The sequence below is a fragment of the Xenopus tropicalis genome, chromosome 7, assembly GCF_000004195.4.
Source record: "Xenopus tropicalis strain Nigerian chromosome 7, UCB_Xtro_10.0, whole genome shotgun sequence".
Lineage (NCBI taxonomy): Eukaryota > Metazoa > Chordata > Amphibia > Anura > Pipidae > Xenopus > Xenopus tropicalis.
Window position 1 is genome coordinate 6,469,409 of NC_030683.2, and position 18,402 is coordinate 6,487,810.

The 18,402-nt window shown below is 47.0% G+C and overlaps 1 protein-coding gene and 1 long non-coding RNA gene across 2 annotated transcripts; one reads left to right on the top strand and one right to left on the bottom strand.

The window, feature by feature from the left end:
• Positions 1–784: 784 nt before the first annotated feature.
• Positions 785–9,934, bottom strand: prdx3 (peroxiredoxin 3). Its single transcript, NM_001030437.1, is given in 7 exon segments — positions 785–1,150; positions 2,748–2,913; positions 3,077–3,180; positions 3,908–4,043; positions 6,594–6,735; positions 7,390–7,489; positions 9,897–9,934. Coding segments are annotated over 7 exon segments (732 nt in total). The 5' UTR covers positions 9,930–9,934; the 3' UTR covers positions 785–1,099.
• A 127-nt stretch (positions 9,935–10,061) lies between these two features.
• On the top strand, positions 10,062–17,973 carry LOC101733461. The gene is made up of 4 exons (XR_208754.4): positions 10,062–10,193; positions 11,220–11,398; positions 16,935–17,098; positions 17,559–17,973. It is a non-coding gene; the product is annotated as an uncharacterized LOC101733461 (long non-coding RNA).
• The last annotated feature ends 429 nt before the right edge of the window (positions 17,974–18,402 follow it).

The following is an 18,402-nucleotide window of genomic DNA, read 5'->3' on the forward strand; positions in this document are numbered from 1 at the left end:
AAATAGTGACTGTCTGTGGCACCTTACAGCCCCCCTGGCATTCCCAGTACCAGAGGCACAAACAGCCCCCCCAGCCCAATAAATAGTGACTGTCTGTGGCACCTTACAGCCCCCCTGGCATTCCCAGTACCAGAGGCACAAACAGCCCCCCAGCCCAATAAATAGTGACTGTCTGTGGCACCTTACAGCCCCCCTGGCATTCCCAGTACCCAGAGGCACAAACAGCCCCCCCAGCCCAATAAATAGTGACTGTCTGTGGCACCTTACAGCCCCCCCGGCATTCCCAGTACCCAGAGGCACAAACAGCCCCCCCCAGCCCAATAAATAGTGACTGTCTGTGGCACCTTACAGCCCCCCTGGCATTCCCAGTACCCAGAGGCACAAACAGCCCCCCCAGCCCAATAAATAGTGGACTGTCTGTGACACCTTACAGCCCCCCTGGCATTCCCAGTACCCAGAGGCACAAACAGCCCCCCCAGCCCAATAAATAGTGACTGTCTGTGACACCTTACAGCCCCCCTGGCATTCCCAGTACCCAGAGGCACAAACAGCCCCCCCAGCCCAATAAATAGTGACTGTCTGTGACACCTTAAAGCAGCCCCTCTGGCATTTGCCAGAAAACACAGATTGCTGCACTACTACCCCACTGGCCTCTCACAAACCCAGTGGTGCGCCATGTTAACAGCTGCAATACGACTTCCAATTCAGGATGGCGTCCCCTTGAATATGTTCCACGTGAGCCCAATCTGTTGGGTGCAGCATTTAAAAGAAAGGGCCTCATACATTGAATTGATCCTTTATTCTAAAGATTAAGTGCTGTTAGCATATCAGTTCTCACGTGCGCCCCAGGCTGCTACTTTTATATTCAGTGTCTTTAAAGAAGGCCGGATTTCTGGATATTCCACATTGATCAATTAGAGGGTTTTGGACCAGTGAAAATCAGAATCATTGGCCTAGACAATGCCATTGATCTCTGGGTATTAGCCAGGGCAGCTAAGGTTTGATGTTCAACTACACAAAATGTATTATTATTTGCCTTGATTGGAAACTCAAATCATCTGAATGAACTTTCATTGGGGAATTCACAGCCTTCCGGGCGTCAGTGCACTTTCTCAAAGTAGTCTTTGGATCCTTCCGGACTGGGTTTTATCTGTAAGGGAAAGAGAAGTAGAGAGTTAGACAGAAAAAAAAAGAGAAGAGGCAGTAGTTTGGGTAATGATACAAAGCAGGCCGGACTGGCAATCTGTGGGGCTGCTGTAAGGTGCCACAGACAGTCACTATTTATTGGGCTGGGGGGGGGCTGTTTGTGCCTCTGGGTACTGGGAATGCCAGGGGGCTGTAAGGTGCCACAGACAGTCACTATTTATTGGGCTGGGGGGGCTGTTTGTGCCTCTGGGTACTGGGAATGCCAGGGGGGCTGTAAGGTGCCACAGACAGTCACTATTTATTGGGCTGGGGGGGGGGGCTGTTTGTGCCTCTGGGTACTGGGAATGCCAGGGGGGCTGTAAGGTGCCACAGACAGTCACTATTTATTGGCCTATTTTGTCTCCTAGTTTAGACTGGATACACAAGGTTGTGTTGGATGCTTGTCAGGTGACTGCATTGCTAGTCTTGGGGGGGGGGGGGGGGCTCTCCAATATAGCAGATTTGGGTGCCCAAAATGGCCATTTCCTACTTTAATCTTCAAATTTATGATAAGGGTTTATCATATCAGATTTTATGATAAGGAGTAATAAGTAAGCTGCACAGGAGTGTCAGTGCCAGATAAAGTCATAGCAGTACAGGTTCTGCATTATACTGATCAGATGATCTCAGCGGCAGCAAGGTTTAAAACTGAGCAGAAAAGGCACATCCCAATATAAAGCCATTTAATAAAACTGATTTTATCTGGTCCATTTACATTTTTGAATTAGTTCCCACTACCCCTGCAGTAAAGGCTATTTCATGCAGCCATAACCATTATGTCCCGTTCCAGTTGTTCTCTTTCAAATTTCAAGTGGCGCCCCCTAGGCGAACACCAATAAATTAGCAGGTTATTACAGATGCTCAAAATGTAAAGAAAATTAAACTTATTGCCCCCAGGTTCTAGTTATGTTAATCTGAGGGAAAGTGCACCCATCCTGAGCTAGCCAGGACTAAAGCTGCCATACACGCACCAATAAAATTGTACAAGACCTAGTTTTGTAGCAAACACCCCAGCTGTACCAGTGCAGGAATGGCTGCCCCCGGGGCTACACAGTGGGGTATTTATATAAACTATAGTAGGGTTTCTGTAGCAAACACCCCAGCTGTACCGGTGCAGGAATGGCTGCCCCCGGGGCTACACAGCGGGGTATTTATATAAATTATAGTAGGGTTTCTGTAGCAAACACCCCAGCTGTACCAGTGCAGGAATGGCTGCCCCCAGGGCTACACAGCGGGGTATTTATATAAACTATAGTAGGGTTTCTGTAGCAAACACCCCATTTGTACCAGTGCGGAATGGCTTCCCCCAGGGCTTTACTTTTACTTTTGGTGTTATTGTTCCTGTAAGTTTGTGCATTTTTAGACACTGAGATGGTGCCAGAACTCTAGCATACAGCACGATAGCTTCATGACCAAACCAGAAACATGACAGAGAAGTGTTTTGATGATGGAGCTGAAACTCCTTCTGTTGGCCACACAGACTGCTGCAACCTCAATCCAACATATCAATATATTTGTACCACTATCTTTATGGTAAGTAGATGGATTAGACGAGTACTTACTGTTGGTGAGTCAGGGGTCCAGTTGGCCGGACAGACTTCACCGTGCGTCTCCACAAACTGAAAAGCCTTCACTAGTCGCAAGGTCTCCTCTACGCTCCTTCCAACGGGAAGGTCATTCACACTCATGTGCTTGATTATTCCATTGGGATCAATAATAAAAAGCCCCCTAAGGAAATGGATCAGGTTTGATAAAAGTGCACGCACAGTATAAAGCCAAATCGTTGATGACTGATTAAATGTGTTTATGGGGCACCTTCCCTGTTTCCTAGTAAGGAGTTAATTCCAGGCTGCTAGGAATGTTGGGAACACCGAACATCAGCGAGTCTTACCTTAGAGCAATGCCCGGAGTCTCCAGCAGAACCCCATAATCACGGGAGATTTGTTTATTCAAGTCAGACAGCAGGGGGATGTTCATCTGACCCAGTCCTCCACTCTACACGAACAAAACGAAAAACATTTTTCCTATTAATATAATTTATAAAGCGCCAACATATTTCATATCACAGAACTTCAACCTGCAGCCCTCCAGTAGTTGCTGAACTACAATTCCCATATGCCAAAGCTGAACAGGTTGCAAAAACTCTACACCAAACTCAAGGCAATGCAACAAGCCCAGTTCAACACACCTCGCCCAAGGTCATATTAAGCTATAGGACATGATAAAAAGAAATTCTGGTTTAAGCTCCACAGCATAAGTTTTTTTGTAAAAACCTATAAATATACAACACTTAGTGTTAAAGACAAAGAATGCGACTAAGAGTGACTGGGGCAGAAACTAATGGGAATGTGATAGGGACCTTAGATTGTAAGCTCACTGGGGCAGGGGCTGATGGGAATGTGATAGGGACCTTAGATTGTAAGCTCACTGGGGCAGGGGCTGATGGGAATGTGATAGGGACCTTAGATTGTAAGCTCACTGGGGCAGGGACTGATGGGAATGGGATAGGGACCTTAGATTGTAAGCTCACTGGGGCAGGGAATGATGGGAATGTGATAGGGACCTTAGATTGTAAGCTCACTGGGGCAGGGACTGATGGGAATGTGATAGGGACCTTAGATTGTAAGCTCACTGGGGCAGGGACTGATGGGAATGTGATAGGGACCTTAGATTGTAAGCTCACTGGGCAGGGACTGATGGGAATGATGAAACAATAAAATACCTTTCTTGGTGTGTTGGTCCATGCAAGGTGACAGAAGTGAGAATCCACAGACACTGCCACAACCTCACAGTTTACATCATGAAATTCATTTGCCTTGTTACTGAAAGCCACAATCTCAGTGGGACACACAAAAGTGCTAAAAAAAAAAAAAAATAATAATAATGTTAAATCCATATAGATTTATTCTGATATTGGGCTCAGGGTGCTGCACAGATTAAGCAACAAATGCTTCTTTATCTTTGGAATCCAGATCCTGCTCATTAAAATTCCAGGTTTTACAGAGTTCCAGAAGGATTAGCACCAATCAACTGAACTGAAAAAACGGTGCTTTCAAAGTTTCTTAAAGGGGTTGTTCACCTTCAAATTCAACTTTAGTATGAGACAATTTGCCATTGGTCTTTATTTTTCATTATTTATAGTTTTTTTTTTATCATTTTACTTCTTGTTCAGCAAATCTCCAGTTTGGAATTTCAAAAGCTATCTGGTTGCTAGGGATCAAATTACCTTAGCAACCAGGGAGTAGTTTGAATGAGAGACGGGTGAATATGAATAGGAGAGGGGCCTGAATAGAAAAACAAGTTATAAAAAAAATAACATAAAAGTTAAACTGTAGCTTCACAGAGCAAATGTTTTCTAGGCTGCCAGGGTCAGTGACCCCCATTTGAAAGCTGCAAAGAGTTAGAAAAAGAAGGCAAATAATTCAAAGACTATAAATAATAAAGACCAATTGAAAAGTTGTTCACGGGTGAAGACACACAGAGCTACTAGTAGCAGCTACTAAATGCCAGAAAATCCCCTGCCATAGACAATACTGAGAATTGCCTCTGCTAAACACACGTAGAGACAATTATCAGTAAATGATCAGCATTGTCTGTTTTAGTAGCCGTGAGAAGTAGCTGCTACTGCTGTGTCTTTACCCGTAGGGGTGAAGACACACGGAGCTACTAGTAGCACTTACTTTTTCATGGCTACTAAACGCCAGAAAATCCCCTGCCATAGACAATACTGAGAATTGCCTCTGCTAAACACACGTAGAGACAATTATCAGTAAATGATCAGCATTGTCTGTTTTAGTAGCCGTGAGAAGTAGCTGCTACTGCTGTGTCTTTACCCGTAGGGGTGAAGACACACGGAGCTACTAGTAGCACTTACTTTTTCATGGCTACTAAATGCCAGAAAATCCCCTGCCATAGACAATACTGAGAATTGCCTCTGCTAAACACACGTAGAGACAATTATCAGTAAATGATCAGCATTGTCTGTTTTAGTAGCCGTGAGAAGTAGCTGCTACTGCTGTGTCTTTACCCGTAGGGGTGAAGACACACGGAGCTACTAGTAGCACTTACTTTTTCATGGCTACTAAACGCCAGAAAAATCCCCTGCCATAGACAATACTGAGAATTGCCTCTGCTAAACACATGTAGAAACAATTATCAGAAAATGATCAGCATTGTCTATTTTAGTAGCTGTGACAAGTAGCTGCTACTAGTAGCCCTGTGTGTCTTCACCCTAAAACTGCCCATTCTATAATATATATTAACTTGTGGAAGAGCAGTACAGACTAATAGGGAGGCCAGACAGGGCCCAGGCAGGACAAGCTGGAGTGCAAAGATACTGCCAATACTAAGGGTGTTCCCTGCATTGTTGCTAATCAGCCTTGGAAGCCTGGATACAAGCTGAACACCAGCAAGGCCAGCCTGTGACCAACCCCCTGCCTATTTATCATTTCACCGGGCAGGAAAAAACAACTGCAGCTACATTTGTGTTAGAATGAGTCTGTGTCCAGTTCAGGGCCCTTTGAGCTCTGTGAAGCAAAGAACTTTTGTAATCAATGGGTTACTATTTAATCGGTTTCATCATCTATTGAACTGGCATTGACCCAACTGTATAATGACTTCCATTTGGTTACGAGGAAAATCACTGGTTAATAATAAAGGCAAATATCTTCCCTGGTCCAGAACTGCAACCAACCAGCGCTTAGCTTACACTGGTCTAAAAATAAAGGCAAATATCTGCCCTGGTCCAGAACTGCAACCAACCAGCGCTTAGCTTACACTGGTCTAAAAATAAAGGAAAATATCTGCCCTGGTCCAGAACTGCAACCAACCAGCGCTTAGCTTACACTGGTCTAAAAATAAAGGAAAATATCTGCCCTGGTCCAGAACTGCAACCAACCAGCGCTTAGCTTACACTGGTCTAAAAATAAAGGCAAATATCTGTCCTGGTCTAGAACTGCAACCAACCAGCGCTTAGCTTACACTGGTCTTAAAATAAAGGCAAATATCTGCCCTGGTCTAGAACTGCAACCAACCAGCGCTTAGCTTACACTGGTCTTAAAATAAAGGAAATATCTGCCCTGGTCCAGAACTGCAACCAACCAGCGCTTAGCTTACACTGGTCTAAAAATAAAGGCAAATATCTGTCCTGGTCTAGAACTGCAACCAACCAGCGCTTAGCTTACACTGGTCTTAAAATAAAGGCAAATATCTGCCCTGGTCTAGAACTGCAACCAACCAGCGCTTAGCTTACACTGGTCTAAAAATAAAGGCAAATATCTGCCCTGGTCCAGAACTGCAACCAACCAGCGCTTAGCTTACACTGGTCTAAAAATAAAGGCAAATATCTGCCCTGGTCCAGAACTGCAACCAACCAGCGCTTAGCTTACATAGGCTAAAGTGGGACTTACAAGTCCAAAGGGTAGAAGAAAAGAACCAAGTATTTGCCCTTATAGTCTTCCAGGCTCAGCTCTTTAAACTCCCCATTGACTACTGCGGTGCCTTTAAAATGTGGAGCATGCTGGGTAACGGCAGGAAGGAACCGCACGGAACCTGTTAAAAAACAAACAAAAAACAAAATGAAATTATTTTGCTTCCTTAACTTCCTGGTTCCTATAAAGCAGGTAGCACAAATTAAAGGGAAAGCTCACCTCTAAGTTAATTTGTCAAAAAAATGATGGCTCTTTAGTGTTACAATTCTATTTCTACTTGTTATTACACATCTATTCAGGTCTCTGCTTTCTACCAATCTGTCACTGAAACCACTGCCTGGTTGCTAGGGCAAATCTGACCTTAGCAACCACGCAGCTACCTAAATTCCAAACAGGGAAAACTGCTGAACAAGATCATTTAAAAACCACAAAAAAAATGTAATTTAAAGGTGAACTACCCCTTTAGAGTGCGCAATTAATAAGAGAATGAGACAGTGTAGGACCCTGAGCCGAAAAGTGCTGCATGGCAAATCGCAGCCAATAGGGGGGAGGAATTAGAGCAATTTTTGCCCATGCATGGAGCCATATTTGCCACGGCAACTAGACGCTCACAATCACCCTGTGAGGGGTAAGTGCATCCCAACAACACAGGGCATTTAGAAGGAAGAGTGGGAATGGCTCTGAGCCCAGTCTCTTATTATAGCTAAACCCAGTAACATCCCGTAGCAGATATTTATATATCATTCCCTCTGGGAATATCCCCCGTAACACTTACTGGTGCTGAACTGGAGTTTGTGAATGGCACAACGGGAAGGTGTTGCGGCTGCCGCATTTCTCAGCACAGGAGAGCCAGCGAGACGGCCGCTGCGACGCACCTACACAGGGCACAAGTGGGGTTAATGCAATTTCCCACACACAGGCACTTTAGCTGCTATTCCTATTGCCCATTGCGCCTAATTAAGGAAATGTCCCATTGCCCTAGAGGCACTTTGTTCCTGCCCTGGGAGAAATATGGGTGGGCATAATAGGGCATTGTGATCTACTGAGGGGCTTTTATTCTCTATTTAGTTGGCAGGGCCCACCCCTAAATAGCCTAGGCAGGCAGTTAATTACCTAGGACCCTGTTATTTCTAATGGTGGCCCTTTTGTAGTACGGTCAATGCTATATGCAGCCGCAGACACTGGACAGCACTGTGCTCACAGATACCCTTAATTGCCCCCACTTGTACTGCTAGTACCGAGCAGCAGGGGGCGCCACCTTTTTCTGCGATTTTTACCCTTTCGCTCTATTAATAACATTGGCATCAGGGAAGGTTTGTACCAGCCAGGCGGCAGCAGAAGGGCTGATCCGTCACATTATATAAAGGTCACAGCAGAAAATGGATCAGTTCTGTTTAATTAAAGGGTCCTTGGGCCCCAAGTCTCCAGGGCTGCTCTTGTCTCAGGTCTTGTAGAACTACAACTAACACCAAGGGTGCAGAGCAGTAAATGACAATTTCAAGGGCACAAGAATAATAATAGTTCTTTTCTACCCCCCTATAGAGTACTGGAGGGGGAATGTGCCACATAAGGGCAGGGGGTGGGGGTGCGATCAGAATGATTTAAACTTCATTTTACTTCATTCTCCCGGTCACTGCAACCCAGCACCTTATAAGGGATGCCCGCACACCTGTACATACCCCACCTGCCCGCCAATGCCCACACACTTGTACATACCCCCCCTGCATGCCCACCTGTACATACCCCCCCTGCCTGCCAATGCCCGCACTTGTACATACCCTCCCTGCATGCCCACCTGTACATACCCCCCCTGCCCGCCAATGCCCGCACACTTGTACATACCCCCTGCATGCCCACCTGTACATACCCCCCCTGCCCGCCAATGCCCGCACACTTGTACATACCCCCTGCATGCCCACTTGTACATACCCCCTGCCTGCCAATGCCCGCACACTTGTACATACCCCCCCTGCCTGCCAATGCCCGCACACTTGTACATACCCCCTGCCTGCCAATGCCCGCACACTTGTACATACCCCCCTGCCTGCCAATGCCCGCACACTTGTACATACCCCTGCCTGCCAATGCCCACACTTGTACATACCCCCCCTGCCTGCCAATGCCCGCACACTTGTACATACCCCCCCTGCCTGCCAATGCCCGCACACTTGTACATACCCCCTGCCTGCCAATGCCCGCACACTTGTACATACCCCCTGCCTGCCAATGCCCGCACACTTGTACATACCCCCTGCCTGCCAATGCCCGCACACTTGTACATACCCCCCCTGCCTGCCAATGCCCACCCACACACTTGTACATACCCCCCCTGCCTGCCAATGCCCACACACTTGTACATACCCCCCCTGCCTGCCAATGCCCGCACACTTGTACATACCCCCCTGCCTGCCAATGCCCACACACCTGTACATACCCCCCTGCCTGCCAATGCCCACACACCTGTACATACCCCCCCTGCCTGCCAATGCCCGCACACTTGTACATACCCCCCCTGCCTGCCAATGCCCGCACACTTGTACATACCCCCCTGCCTGCCAATGCCCGCACACTTGTACATACCCCCCTGCCTGCCAATGCCCGCACACTTGTACATACCCCCCTGCCTGCCAATGCCCGCACACTTGTACATACCCCCCCTGCCTGCCAATGCCCGCACACTTGTACATACCCCCTGCCTGCCCAATGCCCGCACACTTGTACATACCCCCCTGCCTGCCAATGCCCGCACACTTGTACATACCCCCCAGCCTGCCAATGCCCACACACCTGTACATACCCCCCCTGCCTGCCAATGCCCGCACACTTGTACATACCCCCCCTGCCTGCCAATGCCCGCACACCTGTACATACCCCCCCTGCCTGCCAATGCCCACACACTTGTACATACCCCCCCTGCCTGCCAATGCCCCACACCTGTACATACCCCCCCTGCCTGCCAATGCCCACACACTTGTACATACCCCCCTGCCTGCCAATGCCCACACACTTGTACATACCCCCCCTGCCTGCCAATGCCCACACACTTGTACATACCCCCCTGCCTGCCAATGCCCACACACTTGTACATACCCCCCCTGCCTGCCAATGCCCGCACACTTGTACATACCCCCCCTGCCTGCCAATGCCCGCACACTTGTACATACCCCCCCTGCCTGCCAATGCCCGCACACTTGTACATACCCCCCCTGCCTGCCAATGCCCACACACTTGTACATACCCCCCCTGCCTGCCAATGCCCACACACTTGTACATACTACGCACCCACGATGCCAGTAACCTTCCGCAGGCCGCCATGTTGCTTGTGGGACAAGGACAGACTATCGCAACCCTGATTGGCGGAGCCTCTGACTGGGGCCACTCCCCGCTCCCTATTGAATAACAGTGCGGGGCGGAGCCCTCCGAACATCGTGACTGGAGAAAACTCGCTGCTGTCAGAGTGTGGCCCCGCCTCCCTAGTGATGTCCCGCCTCCCTAGTGATGTCCCGCCTGATGCTCAGGGTTAGCTGAGGGACTGGCGCCAAATCCCGGGGCAATGGGGCTGTTTGATGGGATAAAGCTGTAAGTTTATTCGGTGCAGCCGGGATTCAGCCCTGTGCCCCTGTCCCTTCCCTACAATTCCCAGTGTGACAGAGAGATGTAAGGGCTATAAATGGGAGTTGTTGGGGCAGTGATGCCGCTCTGTGTTTGGCCCCTGTGAGGGGGAGTCACATTCCCACGGATATTGTGTATAAGAGCGAGTAAAACAGCTGAAGCCCAACCCGCCCGGGACATGTAGTGCTCTGCCCCCCGGCTGGGGTGGGCTATACACCATATCTTTCTACCTTCTGTGCAAGCATTGCTATAACCCTGCACATTCACTGTCTCTGACAATAAACCAGTTCTACTGTTCAACTGCAAGAACCTTCTGGCGCCCATGTGTTACTCTGCACTGCACACAGCCACAGTGGGTTGTAGTTGCACTACACCATAGCTCCGTTTGGTTACTCCCACATAGCGAAGGCCCATCCTGAAGGATCGAGTCGCGTGTACTTGGTTACAGCCAAGAAAGGGTTACATATATAATGGCGGATTATTGGCCTCAGTGAGTGCCGGGACTTGTTGCTCAGTAACACCGGGGGGCTGCTGTACCCCATCACTACCTAGGGGGGAATTTGCAGGAGATTTTTGCCCATGCCCAGTTATACCCAGCCAGTGTGAGTCTGATATATGGAGAAACAGAGTTGGCAGCTTGGCATCACTGGTGGGTAGAACTGGGGTAGTTCTTTCTGCAGTTCCAGGAAAGCAATCTTGTGTTACCCACTAATCCCTGTATCTGCCCCTCCAGTTCCTTCCTATCAGACACAGGCGAGTATAATTATGAGATTCAGTGCCAGTTCAGCTTGAGGCCCATACGGTTCTGTAGCACAGGCTCTGTACCCACCAACCCCTTGGTTTGCTCCCAGTATAATCGTTATTATCATTATTATCATTATTATACTGGGAGCCCCTGGGCTCCATCTCTCTGTCTCAATTCTCTCTCATGTTTTTCACTTTTATAACACAAAGCCCCTATTTTTGCTCAGTTCCACTAATTGTTCTTTTCAGTATTGTTCATTTCTTAGATTTACTGCATGTGAATGACTTGACATTCAGTTCCCTGGAAAAGTCTGGGGCAGCTCCTGGGGACCCCAGAAATTACCAACTCCACAAAATCATCTAAACATTTTTATGCCAAACAGCTTTACTGGGCCTTGTTGACACCAGGCCCCCTGAACAGCCACCTGGTGAGTATGGGAGTTATATTAAAAAAAAACCTCAAATTTATCTGGGAAAAAATATATGAAAAATTGTGTACTGACAAAAACCCATTCGCAAATCTCAAACAAAATCATCTTTTTTTTTCAAAATTGTTTAGTTAATGTGCCCCTAATTGTCTTTATGCTTACTGAGATGATGCCACTTCCTTGGTCAATCTAGGGTGGGCTATTTATATCTGATTGTGATTAGGGTGGGCTTGCCTTGTAATGTTGGCTTTAGGGTGAAGACACACAGAACTACTAGTAGCGGCTACTTTTCCATGGCTACTAAACGCCAAAAAAACCCCTGCCATAGACAATGCTGAGAATTGCCTTTGCTAAAACATGTTTATCAGTAAATGATCAGCGTTGTCTATTTTAGTAGCCCGTAGAAGTAGCAGCTACTAGTAGCTCCGTGTGTCTTCACCCTTAGGTTCCTACTAGAACATACTTGTATTTTCACTAAAATTCCTGGTGTTGTTGGTGCTTTTGTGAACTATATATATATATATATATATATATATATATATATATGTATAGGGTTGTGAATAACCTTATCCATGATCAAGAAGTACATTCATTATGATAGGTAATAGGTCAAATTAAGCAGAGTTGCTTCTTTCCTATATGTGCCAGGAAGCAGTCAGTAACCTTGGGCTCACAGGCTTTTCAGAAAGATACAGCAATGTCTGGTACAAGCATTCTCTGGCAATTGGCACAGTTAAGGCAACTCTGGTTTTGAGGTTATGTGGCTTTAAATTGACTGTAAGGCTCTCGCCTATCACATTTGAATTGTGAGAGTGCTGTCAGGAATGAGCAGTCTCAGGGAGGATATTTGACAACATTCTTTCTTGAATTTTGTCTCCGCCATTTTTAAAATGGAGTAAAGCTCAGTGTAACCCTGTCAGATAAATTCTAAGCTCTTATGTTTTGTTTCACCCAGTCTCCATTTCCCACCTCTGGGGGAACAATAGGTGCAAAAAGCCTCATTAACATTAAAGTAAAACACTGATCAAACAAACATTAATTTATATCTTATATATAAAAAAGTTTTTACCTCACATTTGCCTTGTTATGATAGCTTTAGCTTAATGAATGAGGCAATAATAACATTTTGAGTGAATATATTGTATACATTTTTATTTAAATGAAAAGTAAATGTTTAGTTTTAGCAGCAGCGCCTCCTCCTTTAGCTGTGTCCCTTCTGCTCCCAGCAGCCATCTTGGGGATCAGCAAATAGCACATACACACTGGCACCCAAACTGGGATATTGGGGTATGGGGTTGGAATGGCTCCAACAGGGCATTGGATAAAAACCCGGTGGGCCCTAGTCCTGTTGGACCTTATTTCACCAGGCAGGTTGGTGTGTGGGCCGGATTGCTGCTGGCCAGTAATCAGTAGGGGCTAGAGAAGTAGTGCGGGGGCAGATTAGTGCGGGGGGTGGGCCCTAGTCCTGTTGGACCGTATTTCACCGGGCAGGTTGGTGTGTGGGCCGGATTGCTGCTGGCCAGTAATCAGTAGGGGCTAGAGAAGTAGTGCGGGGGCAGATTAGTGCGGGGGGTGGGCCCTAGTCCTGTTGGACCGTATTTCACCGGGCAGGTTGGTGTGTGGGCCGGATTGCTGCTGGCCAGTAATCAGTAGGGGCTAGAGAAGTAGTGCGGGGGCAGATTAGTGTGGGGGGTGGGCCCTTGATCCACTTTTTCCCATAAAGAAGGTATTTAGACCCTTAAATCTTGTTACAGAAGTGGAATTACACAGAAATCTAGAAAAAATTAGCAGAGCGCATATGCTATGGGGTTGGGTGGGTATTTAGCAAGTGAGGGAATACAGGGGTAGGGGGGATAGCTCTCAGTACAAGTGAGGGAATACAGGGGTAGGGGGGATAGCTCTCAGTACAAGTGAGGGAATACAGGGGTAGGGGGGATAGCTCTCAGTACAAGTGAGGGAATACAGGGGTAGGGGAGATAGCTCTCAGTACAAGTGAGGGAATACAGGGGTAGGGGAGATAGCTCTCAGTACAAGTGAGGGAATACAGGGGTAGGGAGATAGCTCTCAGTACAAGTGAGGGAATACAGGGGTAGGGGAGATAGCTCTCAGTACAAGTGAGGGAATACAGGGGTAGGGGAGATAGCTCTCAGTACAAGTGAGGGAATACAGGGGTAGGGGGATAGCTCTCAGTACAGGGGATACAGGGGTAGGGGGGATAGCTCTCAGTACAAGTGAGGGAATACAGGGTAGGGGGGATAGCTCTCAGTACAAGTGAGGGAATACAGGGGTAGGGGGGATAGCTCTCAGTACAAGTGAGGGAATACAGGGGTAGGGGGATAGCTCTCAGTACAAGTGAGGGAATACAGGGGTAGGGGAGATAGCTCTCAGTACAAGTGAGGGAATACAGGGTTATGGGAGATAGCTCTCAGTACAAGTGAGGGAATACAGGGGTAGGGGGGATAGCTCTCAGTACAAGTGAGGGAATACAGGGTTATGGGAGATAGCTCTCAGTACAAGTGAGGGAATACAGGGGTAGGGGAGATAGCTCTCAGTACAAGTGAGTGAATACAGGGTTATGGGAGATAGCTCTCAGTACAAGTGAGGGAATACAGGGGTAGGGGGGATAGCTCTCAGTACAAGTGAGGGAATACAGGGGTAGGGGAGATAGCTCTCAGTACAAGTGAGGGAATACAGGGGTAGGGGAGATAGCTCTCAGTACAAGTGAGGGAATACAGGGTTATGGGAGATAGCTCTCAGTACAAGTGAGGGAATACAGGGTATGGGAGATAGCTCTCAGTACAAGTGAGGGATACAGGGGTAGGGGGGATAGCTCTCAGTACAAGTGGGGATCAGGGGTAGGGGGATAGCTCTCAGTACAGTGAGGGAATACAGGGGTAGGGGATAGCTCTCAGTACAGTGAGGAAATACAGGGGTAGGGGGATAGCTCTCAGTACAAGTGAGGGAATACAGGGGTAGGGAGATAGCTCTCAGTACAAGGTGAGGGAATACAGGGGTAGGGGAGATAGCTCTCAGTACAAGTGAGGGAATACAGGGGTAGGGAGATAGCTCTTAGTACAAGTGAGGGAATACAGGGTAGGGGGATAGCTCTCAGTACAAGTGAGGGAATACAGGGGTATGGGAGATAGCTCTCAGTACAAGTGAGGGAATACAGGGTATGGGAGATAGCTCTCAGTACAAGTGAGGGAAACAGGGGTATGGGAGATAGCTCTCAGTACAAGTGAGGGAATACAGGGGTAGGGGAGATAGCTCTCAGTCAAGTGAGGGAATACAGGGGTAGGGGGGATAGCTCTCAGTACAAGTGAGGGAATACAGGGGTAGGGGAGATAGCTCTCAGTACAAGTGAGGGAATACAGGGGTAGGGGGGATAGCTCTCAGTACAAGTGAGGGAATACAGGGGTAGGGGGATAGCTCTCAGTACAAGTGAGGGAATACAGGGGTAGGGGGATAGCTCTCAGTACAAGTGAGGGAATACAGGGGTAGGGGGGATAGCTCTCAGTACAAGTGAGGGAATACAGGGGTAGGGGAGATAGCTCTCAGTACAAGTGAGGGAATACAGGGGTAGGGGGGATAGCTCTTAGTACTAGTGAGGGAATACAGGGGTATGGGAGATAGCTCTTAGTACAAGTTGGTCCAGGGACCTGGTCCTTCCTCAGGTGAAATTTGGTTACACGGCTCGTCAGTGGATATTAAAGGAAAAGTAACACTACCCTGCACCAATAATTGCCCTATCCTGCACACCATTTATTATTTTGATTGCTTTATTAGAAAATACCTGCTAAAACTTGGCTTCCGGTCATTTGAAAAAAGGCGATACGGCGATGCAGAAGCAGCATCCACTATGTGACGATCGATTGATCGATCCTTGCCCGACTCCTTCCTAAAAAATTTTAGTGTTACTTTTCCTTTAAGACCTTTCTGATAAAGATTTCTTAGTTTTTACCTTTCCTTCTCCTTTAAGGTACTTGTTGGGAAGGGATACCCAGAATTTTCCACTAACAGGCAACTCCCTGGCACTGGGACACAATGCACATTGCAGGGATACAGGTACACACTGACTGTGGCATGGGAAAGTCTGATGTGATACTCCGCTAACTACTAAATTCAGTACATTGCTAGATTTTATCTGTCATATAAATAAAGTCTGATGGCGGAGGGTGTGTGTCAAAATGTAGTTTTTTCTGTGCAGGAAGGCGCAAGTATAAACACCACAGCCAACCAGCAGGGTCTATGGGCAAAGTACCAAGGCAAGCATTCCTCTGTTACAACAAATTGTGCAGGGGGTAGGACATTAGGGGTGGTGGTCCCTTAAAGTGGCAGCTGTCTGTGGGCCCCAGATGCCTCAGTCCAAAACTGCCTCTGCCCCTCATTAAAAGGGTGTTACTAAATAAAGTCACAGCCCAGTCACATGTTTCATCCCACTGGGTCTCAGTGATACCAGTTAAATCATAATTTTCAGTACATGCAATAAACTCCCATTCTTCCATAAGCGCCGTGCATTTGCCTGCAGACAGCAGGGCTTGCCACTTTTCCCTCTGATATTTACATTATGCAATGGAGACTCAGATGTTTTAGATATATTTGCATTTGGTGTGTTTTTGTCGCATAATAAGTCTTGACAAAATCATTTTTTTTACCGCAACAAAATAAGATTTTGGCAAAAAAACAAACTGAAAAAGATTGTACATTAGTAAATGCCCCCTAAGTGTCTGGTATCTGAGAAAGTGAAGTATACACAGAGGGTTGAGTACATCCTGCATCTTCCTGGGCCCATGGAGGCTGCACTCAATAAGTGTGAGCTAGGGATATGGAAACGGCAGGGAATCATGATGTTTGGTCTGTGCTTTATTATAACATATAATGAGAGCTTTTTAACCTGTTGTCACTAGAGACTGTAAAATAATTACAGTGAGACACACAAACACCAACAAGGGTGTTAGGGCTCTGGCACACGGGGAGATTAGTCGCCCGTGACAAAACTCCCTGTTCGCGGGCGACTAATCTCCCCGGATTCCCATCCCACCAGCGAAAATGTAAATCGCCGGTGGGATGGCATACGTGGCGGCAAGTTGCCTCAAGAGGAAACTTGCGCGATTTCACTGAAATCGCGCCGCCGCGTATGCAATCCCACCGGCAATTTACATTTTCGCCAGTGGGATGGCATTTTGGGGAGATTAGTCGCTCGCGAACAGGGAGTTTTGTCGCGGGCGACTAATCTCCCCGTGTGCCAGAGCCCTTAGAGAAAGTCTGCTCCATCTGTGTGTGCACCTTTCTCTGTGCAGACAGCTGTGCTTTACATATTTATTTGTGGTTGGTGATAGAGCTATGACGAGATTCTGGTGGGTGTGTATTTGCCAAGCAGGAGACCTATAACAATCACTGTCCATGTCAACCAAATAAACCCCCTGCTAAAATCAGACAGAACAGGGCAGGTTTTGACTGTGGGCTGTGGCTTGGAGTGTTGCATGGGGCTTAGTTTGTGATGCATTACAAAATGTTTTTTTGTTGTGTTGCACAGAGGAGCTGTCTGCATATGAGCAATGCCGATTCCAGGCTGAAAGTGAGCATCCTCCCCCCGAACTAGTCCGGGCACAGATTCCACATCATGTTTGGAGGCATTTTCTGCTGCTGAGCTGCTCAATGATTTCTGTAGAACCACCCTTTAGGCCAAATCCAATGCAGGTAAGTGGAGGGGTCTAGTCTAATCTTGTAGAGGGTGATGTTAGAGGTTGGAAGAGTTAATAGGGTCAGAAACAAGGGACAATGGATAGAATGCTTATTTATATAGAAAGAATGCCAAATAGTTGGGAAAGTTGGGTTTACTTTGTCTTTGGAGTTTCTGCAGAGAAAACCTTATTTCCTGCATTTTAATTGTATATAAGGGTAAATTTCTCTGATATCTCCACCAGTCCAGCGGTGTCCAAATGGTAGAACATCTGCTTAGTTACAGTTAGAACATCGTGGTACTTTTGACTTATTCTGCAAGAGAAGGCAGATTTGATTGCTAAATCTGCAACTGATCAGTATCGGGTCCCTTGGGATCAGCATAGTAATAATGTTAAATAGGGCAAATACTGTCTACACCCATATCTCATTCTCTCCCATCAGCTGTCAACATTCTCTCTGTTTCTCTTTTCCGCAGGATGTCCCGCTTTGCCTCATTTCCTGATTACTTGGTCATTCAAATGAAGAAGTTCACTTTTATCCTTTACTGGGTACCCAAGAGTAAGAGGGGCAATGGTGCCCCAAAGAAATGGTGGTAAAACCAAAATGTATCATGCAAGGGATAGTTACTTTAGCAAAACTTTTGACAGAGATTAGAGAGCTTTGATTTTCCACATGACATTTACCTTAAATTTCACCCGAACTGGTTCCAGGTCGCTTTCAAGCCCCACAGTTTGGGAGCCATTGGCTTATACAAATCAAGGCAGTGTGGAAACCTTCCAACCAACATCTAAACTAGGACCCCTTAAATGTAGAGAACATAGAATATGGATGTTGTTCTCAGTGCCCCCAAACCAGGTAGTTATTTTTGAATTCCTGACTTGGGGGCAAGTTTTGGTTGAATTAAAACAAGATTTACTACCAAATAAAGCCCCTGTAAGCTGATAGGGTGCATAGAGGCTGCTTAATAGCCAATCATGGCCCTTATTTGGCTCCTCCATGAACTTTTATGGTGCTTGTGTTGCTCTCCAAGTCTTTTTACATTTGACTGTGGCTCGCGAGTAAAGGTCCCCATACACGGGCCGATAGTAGCTGCTGATAACGGTCCATTAAACCGATTTGGCATCTTATCGGCCCATGTAGGGGCAGAAACGAGGGGCCTGCCCGACTGATATCTGGCCTGAAAAATTGGCGGGATATCGATCGGCCAGGTTAGAAAATTCAGTTGGATCGGGGACTGCATCGGCTTGTTTTTTTTTTTTTTGGTCAGGCATCAAGAATGTCCCTGTGTAGTGTTTAATAAATACTGAAATGGATTTTAT